Here is a 9,433-nt window from a genome sequence, read left to right as displayed (position 1 = left end):
TATCATGATTGCCCTCTGAAAGACCCAACAAGCAGCTGAAAGATTCAGATGCAGATATTTGTATCCAGTCAATGGACAGAAGCTGCTGATCCCTCTGGTTGAATTAGGGAAAAACTGGAGGAAGCTGAAGAGTAGGACCATCCTGTAGGAGGACCAGCAGTCTCAACCTGGATTCCTGGAGATCTCTCAGACACTGGCCCACCTACCAGGCAGCATGCCCCAGCTGATATGAGGCCCCCAACACATAAACAGCAGAGATTGCTGGGTCTGGATTCAATCAGAGAAGATGCACCTAACCCTCAAGAGACTAGAGGACCCAGGAAATGCGGAGATCTGGTGAGATCGAAGGGGATAACATCCTCATGGAAACAGAGGTGGGGGAGGAGGTATGGAATGTGGAACAGTCAGAGGGTGGACCAGGAGGGAAATAAAAGGTGGAGTGTAAAAAAAAAAGATTAAATAAAATTAAAAATACATATACATGTCAAAATGCTTATCATCCTTCGCTATTCTATTTGGGAAATGCAAATCAAACAACCTTGCATTTCAACTTACCATAGTCAGTTGTCTAGGAAAAACAGAGGACGTGGGGAAAGAGATACTCTTAGTCGACATTGATGGTATTGAAAACCAGCTACTCTGGGAATTAGTGCAGAGAATTTTTCAAAGGCTAAAAATAAAATCTACTACACCAGGTATCTGTACCAAAGGACTCTACATCTTATGCCCCAGATAACTTACTCATCAATGTTCACTGCCCTTCTATTCACAATATATAGGAAATGGAAACAACCTACATGACCTTCAACTGACTAATAAATAACACACATGTAGTACATATACCCAATGGAATATTATTCACCTGTAAACAACATGAAATAATAAAATGTGAGATAGAGCGGACCCAGGAAGACACATGCCAACGTTCTTTCTCCTCTGTGGTTCCTAGCTCCTATTCTGATCTATTGGAGTAACTACTGAGAGGAAAGTTAGAAGGTGCTGTGAGAGTCTGGAAGTTGGCAGGGTAGACAGAGGAATACCAAGGTAGAAGCGGTATGGGGCATTCTACAAACTGTGAACCTTTAATTGGGGATGGAGAAAGGAGGTCCATGAGACCGGAGACCTGGAAGACTTCTGAGAGATAGTGTCTCCTACAAAGAACAGGGGACCACGATTCCTCAACAATATGGTTGTCTAAACAAGACCTGGAGAAGGAAAATACCTACAGGCAGGTTAAGAGGGAAGGGAGAAATCTCAAAGAGCCTCACTCCTCATCAGAGAACAAGTTACTGAGGAATCCTGAGACTGGGGTAATTAGTCTTCTCCAGGGGTAGGATAAGCCCTTTGATTGGATTGTTCTATACCAGATTTTCAGCTCAGAAATTATAAACATGCAACCAACACTAAATGGACTTATCAGTTTATATTAATATATACTTATGCATATGTGTATGTAACAATAGCATTTAAAGGAAATGAGGTCCTGAATTTGAGAGGGAACAAGAAGTGGGGGATGGGGGAGGGTGGAGGCAGGAAAGAGAAAAATGTTGTGTAATTAAATTATAATTGAAAAAGATCAAAAGTCTCAAAGCTAAAATACAAACACAAAGGCATAAATTGCTGTTGACAATATTTCTAAGCTTCAGTGATATTATCTGTAGGGGACAGTTTTAATAGTGTCCCTCTTGAAAGAGTGTTGTGAAAATTAAATGTACAAAGGGCTAGTCCAATGTTAATGTGATGATTCCTATGATCCCATCACACCACATTTTCATATGGAAAACAGTGATTATCCAAGGAAAGTTTGCATAGGTGTTGAATTGAAGGAAACTTATGAGCCCTGCTATAGAACTTCAGGATTTGTACTGAGTAGTTTCTGTCAATATTTTATAATTTTTTATTATAGGAAATAAGTTTTAGAATTTGCTCTACCACACTAGTCTAGGATTAAAATTTTCAATAGACATTAATTCATAACCAATAATTATCTCATTCTTTAAAAAAAACTATTCTCATGGCAAGCAAGTTATTCACTGGCGTTTTCTCCACGTCTCTGCCTCACAAATCACTTTTGTAAAAGATATAATGTCTGCATATATATCTGGTAGATGATTGCTTTTTGCTCAAAAACTCAGGCCCCCTCTACTTGAATATTTATAACCAAAGGCATATCGACATTAAATAATTCCCCAAACTATATAAATATTAATAGCCACGTGAAAAAAAAAGAGATTTCCTCCTCCAGGTAGGAAATGCAATTCTAATTCCAAAGTAAAATGAAAGTTGTTTGACCTGCTTGGGCACCAGTAAGGAAGGGCTGCTCCGCCAGCTGAAGATTGGCTGTTGCCATGGCTACGATTTGTTGAGCAGCTGTGGGCGCTGTCTCCCAGGAAGTACGGATCTCGGGGGTGAGTGAGGAGGGTTTCTGTGACTGGGTCTGCTAAAGTTGCCAGGATGTGCAGGTCGGGCGGACAGGTCACTAAGCGGCCACTGCAGACAGGACAGGATGCCCCGGGAACTGCGCAGCACGCTGGACTCCATCCCCTCCCTTTCACTTCCTAGCTCCATCAAAAGAGAGCCTTCCATAATCCTTTCGACCACACCCCTGCCTCAGAAGTCAGTTCTCTTCTTCCCATCTACTTCCAACCCCTTTGCTCTTTACCCATTTGTAACGATTTTGTTGTTCTTACTTTACGAAGTGCATTTCTCTGTTCTATCCCATGGCTGACTGGGAGAGCTTCTTAATCTTTTCCCACTCTAGGCAGTTAGTGAGCTGGGGTGATTCATTATTAGTGTGAAGTAGTCTAGGGAAACTTCCGGACACTAAGACCCTAATGAGTAAGTTGTTTTCTGTACACTTACACACATGTCTAGGTGTCAACTTAACTTTTCATGTCTCAGGCAACACAGAAAGTGGTCAAGAAATAGCTTGTGGTAAAGGAAGGAATGTGATGCCCATAGCTAGAGGAGAGGAAAGTACAGTTTTTTTATTTTACTCTCTTAGCTTATTAGATACTAGTTCAAATTTATGTGGAAAGGACTCCAGAGGGGTAATACATAAGGTGAGGCTATACATGAAAGGGCTACTGAGTGGGGCAAATCTGGTTTAAGGTGCAGGAAGAATGCTTATACCTTATTTAAGAAGGTGTCCTTTGTGTGACAATATCCCTGGGGAGATGTGAGCCAAAGCTTGCTTACCGCTGATGGTCTGTCTATGGCAGACCAAAGTAAGGGTGCTAGCCAAACCCAACTTGATGAACCAATCACTTTTATTGGAGTTATGCAAATGAATATGTTAAAGAGCTATTTTTAGGGTCAGAAATGACTGAGAGCTGGACCACCAAAAGCCCACTCCAGCATGGCTGAGAGCTCAAAATGCTGGAAACAGGAAGAACAGTGCACAGTCTGAGAGAAGCTCCTTATGGTGAGAGAATCACTGACTTGACTCAGTAGCTCTGAATTGAGGTCTTGTACCCATTATACAGCAGCTTATTGACTTTAGATGCTTAATAGCCATTTCAAACATCAGCGTTCTAATCTAAGTAATCACTATACCATCGTTAATCTGTTAACTTCTTCTGAAGAGCATTAATTATATTAATTATGTACTTAGGCTTTAATACCTGGCCTACCACAGTCCTGAGTATCTTGGAGATCATTCTGGCTGTGATGAAGTGATGATGAGGATGTAAAGACACATTACTGTGTGATCTATATCCATTTCAAGTAGTAAGAAGTTAAGCACAGTAAATTTGAGATTATATAATAGGCACACATTAGCCATCACTGTATGCCATGCTATCAAGAGCATGTGACTGTCTAAGTCAGAATTACTAGAACTTTCACTCAATGAATATAAAGTAGCCAGCCATAGATCTCTCTCAGAAACAGATTTGGGGTTTTCTCTTAGATGTGTATTAATTTCTACATACTCAAACTGATCATTTTTCAATGGACTGAACTTACAAGGATAATATTAGCTTGAAGTTTTTTAATTGTACAGTATAAGCCTGCCAAATCCATGTGATTTTTTTTTCTGGATGAAATGAAAGAATAGTTTTCATCATCTCATAGTCAAATATCTTTAAAATTCAAGAAATAGACAGGCAAAGCTGTGTTCTTTATCACATAGTGATCGCCTAAAATGGTGCCACAAGCATTTGTTAAGTTAAATGTCTACATGCATGCTGTGGAGTGTGACAAATTAGAACCCATATATTTAAGAGACATATTGGATTCTTTTCCTATAAGTTCTACTTTTTATCATTAAGAGTTATGGAGGACAGTGACGACAGCGATGCAAAGCTCCAAGAAGAAATAGAAGCTGAATTGGATAAAATCAGCATTTCTTCCTTGGAAAATGATGAGGTTGAAAACGATTCAGAATCAGAAACTCAGAGTGATGATAGTGACACTGTAAGTGTTTCTCCATAGTTTCTTCGTTTTACATTAGTTCACTGAGAATATCATAAAATGTATTTTGATCACATTTGTCTTACCCTCAACTCCTCTTCCTCCAAGATCCACCTCCTCTCCCCTTCCCATTCATTTATATGTCCTTTAATAAAAAACCCCAAAATGAACTATCTGTACTACCTATATACTCTAGGATGTGTGGCCTTCTACTGGCTTGAGTGTGGTCAACCTAACAAGGGCCAGCATCTTAAAGAAAAACGAATCCCCCTCTCCTAGTAGCTACCAGATCCCAATAGCTCCTTAGCGAAAGGTGAGACTCCATGGCTCCTTATCCCCAGGCTGGTATTTTGTCTAGATTGAGCTTACACAGACCTTGTGCATACTCTTTCAACCACAATAAGTTCATATGTGCAACCTCCCGATGTGTATGTAAAACACTCTTTACTTGTAGAGAAGCCTTTGGCTCTCAAATTCTTTCTGTTCTCATATCTGCAAGGAGCCTCTAGCCATGGCAGGAGGGTTTTACTTTTAAGAATTTCTTGGTTTTCCTGTATTTAAAGTAGATTATTTTTGATGCAATGCATTCTGATTATAATTTTCCTTCCCCCAATTCCTCCAAGATCCCCCACACTTCAGCTCCCAGCTAAATTCACCCCCTATCTGTCTCTTCTTGGAAAACACAGACATCAAAACAATACTAATGAAATTAAATAAGATAAAAACAAACAAAAGAACAAGTAGCAAAGAAAAGCATACAAAACATATATAGAGACACACATGCACACACACGTTCAAATATACAGGAATCCTATAAAAACATAAAATAGTATATGCAAAGGATGTGTAAGGTTAAAAAAAAATGTCCCAACAAAACAACATGTGACAAAGAGCCTCTGAAGTAGCCACTGAGTTTCTTTCATACTGGCTATCTGTCTCTAGCCCTGGGCCCTTGCCTTAATAGTGGTTTTATTCCTCAGTGAGGCTACATTGGAGAGGACTCATTTTTTCTTTTCTGAGTGGTTATGGTTCACAGTCAGCTTCTGAGTTGTGGATGAGCCCACTCCTGCTCTGAGTTCTGGGACCCTCCCTGGTACAGAGCCAGACAGGACCTGTGCATGCTGCCTCAGTCTCTGTGTTTAGGTCCTGCTGTGTTTAGAAGACCTTGATTACTTGGTGTTCTCCATCCACTCTGGTTGTCGAAGTCTTTCCAGTGCCTTTTCCATGGGGTTTCCTGAGTCCCGAAGGAGAGGGATTTCATGGAGACATCCATTTAGGACTGAGCATTCCAAGGTCTCTCCACTATTTGGATTTTGTGAGGGGGACTGTAGGTCTCTGTGTTTGTTCTCATCTACTGCAGGAGGAAGCTTCTTTGATGGTGGATAGAAAAGGCATAGATCCATGAGTATAACACAATATTATTAGAAGTAATTTTAGCAGAAAGGTAGTAGTAGTTTTCTTCTGGGTCCCTAGATTATCTCAGGTTCTTGGCTGCCCAATCAGTTGGGAATGGGTTCCCTCACACTGATTGGACTTTAAACCTATCAGATGCTGGTTGGTTACTCCCATAAGCTACTACTATACTAGGGTATCTTGCAGACAACTCCTCATTATGTATCAAATAATTTCTACCTGGGTTCGTATTTCTCCTTCTTTTTCATAATGTGCAGGGTACCTTATTGTGGTACTATGAACACTTGTTCATAGAAGTGTAGCTATAGGTAAGCATCAATCTGGATTCTTCATATTCTGTGAGTTATGCAGGTGGTTTCTTCAGCCTTCGGCTTCTTGCCTCCACCTCCAGATGGCTGGGATTACAGCACCCACTACCCTTAGTTTCCCACAGTGTTAAGAACTGGATACAGGGTTTCATCATACATGCTAGACAGGCACTCTTATATCTTCTTATTTTTTATTGAATATTTTATGTATTTACATTTCAAGTGTTATCCCCTTTCCCTAGTCTCCTATTACCCCTCCCCATTCCTCTCCCCCTGCTTCTATGAAGATGTTCATTCTCCCATTCACCCACACCCACCTCAACACCTTGGCATGCCCTTACACTGGGGAAATGAGCCTTCACAAGAGCAAGGGCTTCTCCTCCTATGGATGCCAGACAATGCCATCCTCTGCTACATATGTGGCTGAAGCCTTGAGTCCCTCCATGTGGACTCTTTGGTTAGTGGTTTAGTCCCTGGGAGCTCTGGGGGTTCTAGTTGGTTGATGTTGTTCTTCCTATGGGCCATACCCCTAGCCCCAGACATCCTACTTACTGAGATTTTACTTTAGCAATATTTGTGTTTCTGGAGATTTAAATATTCTTCTAGATTGCCAAGCATATTGAGGTATAATTGTTCAAAATAATCTCATGACATTTTGTAGTTGTTTTCTAATTTCTCTATATAAGATTTCAAGTACTATATTAGGTATGGAGAGAGTGAACAACCTTGTCTCATTTCTGATTTTACTGGCAATGCTGTTGTGAGTTTCTCTCCATTTGGGTTTATGTTGGCTTTGAACTTGTTTATATATCAGCTCTATTATGTTGAGGTTTGCTTTTTGTGTTCCTAATCTCTCCAGAACACTTACATGAAGAGGTGTTGGATTTTGTTGAAGGCCTTTTCTGCATCTAAGGAGAAGATCATGTGTTTTTTTTTTTTTGTTTCTCAGTTTGTGTATATGGTAGATTTTATTTATTGATTTACATATGCTAAACCATCCCTGCATCTCTGGGGTGAGGCCTACTTGATCAGTGTGAATGATCCTTGTGATGTGTTTTGGATTTGGTTTACAAGTAAGTATTTAATTGAGAAAATCTGCATCTATATTTATAAGGGAAAATGGTCTGTCATCTCTTTAGTGTATCTTTATGTGGACTGGGTATCAGGTAACTGTGGCCTCATAAAATGAACTAGACAGTGTCTCTTTGGCTTCTATTTTGTGGAATAATTCGAAAAGTATTGCCATTAACTCTTCTTTGAAAATCTGGTAAAATTCTGGGTAAAGCCATGAGGCTCTGAGCTTTGTACTGTTGTTAGCAGAGTTTTGGTTACTGCTTCTATTTCAGTAGGATCTCTGTGTCTCTTGAATTTGACTATCTGATCTTCATTTATTTGTTAAATACCATATTTCAAGAAAATTACCTCTTATTTTAGAGTTTTCAATTTAGTAGAGTTCACTTCTTAAACTATGTCATTATGACTGTCTAGATTTTCCCAGTATCTGCTGTTATACTCCATTTTGTCTCTGATAGGACTGTTAATTTGGATCTTATTTTTCTGACTTTTAGTTAATTTTGTTTTTCAAATTTACTGATTGAAAGTAATGAGAAGATATAGGGAAGGGAAAAAAACCCACTGAGATAGTATAATTATTGACAATTATGTACCAACTGCAAGGACACGGAAGTTGATAAAAGGAAAACTACTGTAGCTTTGATGACATGTGCATAGTGGCAGACGTCAATAGCTGACTCTAGCCAATAGACAGATCATCTGGACTAAATCTAAACAGAGAAATGCTGGAACTAACTGATTTTCTAAATGAAATGTACTTAATATATATTTACAGAACATTTCACCTAAACACAGATAAATATGCCTTCTCAGCAGTTTATAATCTTTCTCCAAAACTGAACACCTCCTTGAACACAGAGCAAGTCTCAGTAGATACAAGAAACCTGAAATAACACCCACCCTGCATTCCGTCTGAGCACCACAGATAGAAGATGGATATCGACAACAGAAACAAAAGGAATCCTACAAACTTGTTCAAACTGAACAACTCACAACTAAATGAAAACTAAGCCGGCAGCAATTTTAAAAAGAAACTAAAATCCCTTTTGAATTTAAGAAAAGTGAAAACCATCATATTCAAACGTATGGGACACAATAAAAGCAGTACTAAGAGGCAAGTTCCTAGCACTGAGTGTCTACACCTGGAGATCTCCTATTAGAAACCTAGAAGCCTAATATCACACCTGGAATCTCCAGTAAGACAAAGAATAGATGTTAAGAAACAATCAAACTTGGGGCTGGAGGGAAAAAATAACAACCAATAAAAAAATGAGCTCCGTCAGATTTTCAAGCCTTTTCTATGTTTTTCCTGTGTATTTTTATGGCTTCGGGTATCTGTTATAAGTAATTGTTCCTTTGTAGATATTTAGATTTAAAATTTTTTACATAAAATCTGTAATACCTGTATGCTGCAGGCCTTCTTTTCCAACATGCGTCCTGTCTGACCACTTACACTGTGAAGCTCATACATAGTTCTACCTCCCCCTCCAACCCTCTACTTGGTCTTGAGCTCACGGCATGGCTCACATTAGGACATTGCTCCACTGCTGTGCTACGCCTTTAGGCTTTCTGCTTTTCTCATTACTTAAGATCATATTCACTTATATATTACCTTAAAACTCAATTTAAAAATATCCGGTCTTTTATACAGCTAATTTATGTGAGACAAACTGCTAGAATATTAGTCACAAAAGTAGATTTTATAATTTTATAGCTTCATTCACAAAGGCAGAATGAAACTTTCAGAGTGCACTCTGGCTTAATATGCCATAAAATTATTTGTCAAATTCAAATAACTTATTACAAGTAGAAATAAATTATAATAATAACTCAAGGTGAAAGATTCCGTGATTGAAGATTGTATCTTACAGAATGCACAGCAATCGCTACTGTCCTTTTCTGTTAAAAACACTTCGTAACCAGGAAGTAGCAATCACGGTAAAGTGCAGAGAACAAAAGGGGAGAGTGGCTACTTTTGTCAAGATAAGTTTCATTTTATGTCATAGATGTTCGTTTGGTTTCCTATGTACTGGGTGCTGTTAATTGTTAAAGATAGTAATACATTTAATTAGGTATAATAGAGGCAAAGGGCTATTTTCTTAACTAATGGAAACCCAATGTGACAGAAAGCTTTTTAGTCCTGTGTTATGAAGCCTGTGATCTTTTCCTGTATCAGGAATATCTGTATGTATCAATCCTTCTGTGGCTTATGTTCCCCGATGAAG

At 39.0% G+C, this 9,433-nt stretch overlaps 1 protein-coding gene across 2 annotated transcripts in view; it reads left to right on the top strand.

Moving 5' to 3' along the window:
• The first annotated feature begins 2,348 nt into the window (after positions 1 to 2,348).
• Lrriq1 (leucine-rich repeats and IQ motif containing 1) overlaps positions 2,349 to 9,433 on the top strand; it is a 218,294-nt gene continuing 211,209 nt past the window's right edge. Inside the window, 2 exon segments of one of the 2 annotated variants that reach the window (NM_001447135.1) lie at positions 2,357 to 2,408; positions 4,272 to 4,416. In NM_001447135.1, the coding sequence (NP_001434064.1) occupies positions 4,276 to 4,416 (141 nt within the window). In that variant the 5' untranslated portion in view covers positions 2,357 to 2,408; positions 4,272 to 4,275. 2 annotated transcript variants of the gene reach the window in all.

Source organism: Rattus norvegicus, chromosome 7 (genome assembly GCF_021556685.1).
Source record: "Rattus norvegicus strain SHRSP/BbbUtx chromosome 7, alternate assembly SHRSP_T2T, whole genome shotgun sequence".
Classification (NCBI taxonomy): Eukaryota; Metazoa; Chordata; class Mammalia; order Rodentia; family Muridae; genus Rattus; species Rattus norvegicus.
Note: the sequence above shows the minus strand (reverse complement) of the source record. Positions and strands in the feature narration are given on the sequence as shown.